Here is a 1,580-nt window from a genome sequence, read left to right on the forward strand (position 1 = left end):
TATTCCCCGCGCAGCAACCGCTGCCCTCGGACTGTACAGAAATGAGTGCTACTTCAATAAATGTGAGTACACTTATTTTTATATAATCATCGAGTTGTTGACTTAAACGGTCTGCAGGTCTATGTCACACAATAACTCATGTCTTACTGTTTTGTATTCTAGTTTGTATGTCAAAAATTCATGTAACTACTTGACCACAGCAATATGAGTGAATTTGAGCCTTCTGTGATTCAGTTTGAGCTGGCTCGAGCTGTGGCTCTATGAGCCTTAGCTAAAGCTGACTCGTATGGCTAGCCATGGCAGGCCAGGCCGGATATAATGGCTTGGCTCACTATAAATAGAAGACATTCGTGAATGAGACAATCTTCGAGCATACCCACATTCTTTGATTAGGGTGTATGTACTGCAGGATAGGGAGAAGAGCTGTGAGCATGAATGCCTTGGATGAGAGCTTCGTGTGAGTGCACATGCAAATATTAGCAAGGCCTAGCAGAAGTGAGTGTGCAACCCTGGCACCTGTCATTGTCATGATATTGGTTTTGTCAGATGAAAGCACAGTGCCAAGGACTGTTGTGCCTTGAGGCAGTTGATCCTACAGTCTTGTGAGATGGCGCATATTGTTAGTCCATTGACAGCACATATTTGGATACTCCAAGCAGTGTCACCCATCAATCATTCCGAATATACATGCAGGAGCTGTGCTGCAGTGTTGTTAACATGACAAGGGATAAAGTCAAGTTGGTTGTGAAAGAGAGTATTACTGAAGAGACTCTCCAAACACTCAACCAGATCCCTCCAAAATAGTCAAAACTTTGCAAATCTTTAGCATTGTTAAATGACAGTTTCAATCATTTGATCTGCAAGGTATTGTCATGACTGAATTGTGAAAGCAACAAGAAAGATATGTACCATAGAGAGCTGCAAAAACTTGTTGATAGTTGCCATACTAAGGGCAGAATGCAGTAGGAAGTTGTTAAGACTGTACTCAAGAGGTATTGAATCCAAAGGGCTTGGCCTCAGCTCATGCGCTGTGCCCCTTTCCCGAGTCTTGCTCCTTATTTCAGAGTATTGCGTCTAGCAGGACAGATAAGTATCGTAACAGATCTGTTAAGGCTTCCGGATATCGAACGTATAGAGTAATGGCTAATCCAGATTGGATCTGAACTAGAATCTAATGGATGAGGACTGTCCGAAGACAGAGGCGAAGATACAGACTATAGGAGTCAATCCTAAGTCTCGGAGTAGACAAGAGTATTGTACTCAAGTCTTGGACGCATAATGGAGGGACTTAGAGTCCAGATGGAATGAGTGCAATCTAAGATGATATTTGAACTGATCTACTACAGCGCATGTACAAGGGTTTATATACTACGGATAACTAACGGAATGATCAATAAGCAAAGGTGCGAGGCTATGTACGAAGTATAAGCAAGTATGTGCACAGCGTATTGGTAAGTCAGATGGATCATGGATCAAGTTAAAAGCAGATCAGTAAGCATAGTGGATCAGTAAGCATACCGGATCAGTAAGCATACCAGAAGTAAGGATAACCAGATTACCGGAGTCTAGGAATACCGAAA

The 1,580-nt window shown here is 42.4% G+C and overlaps 1 protein-coding gene across 1 annotated transcript; it reads right to left on the reverse strand.

The window, feature by feature from the left end:
* Positions 1–331: 331 nt before the first annotated feature.
* Positions 332–589, reverse strand: DFJ58DRAFT_672250 (uncharacterized protein; the record flags this gene model as incomplete). The annotated part of the gene is made up of 1 exon (XM_041383018.1): positions 332–589. A coding segment is annotated over one exon (258 nt), but the record flags the coding sequence as incomplete, so codon positions are not given.
* Between the last annotated feature and the right edge of the window lie 991 nt (positions 590–1,580).

This window comes from Suillus subalutaceus (genome assembly GCF_016647625.1).
Source record: "Suillus subalutaceus strain FC151 chromosome Unknown DFJ58scaffold_406, whole genome shotgun sequence".
Classification (NCBI taxonomy): domain Eukaryota; kingdom Fungi; phylum Basidiomycota; class Agaricomycetes; order Boletales; family Suillaceae; genus Suillus; species Suillus subalutaceus.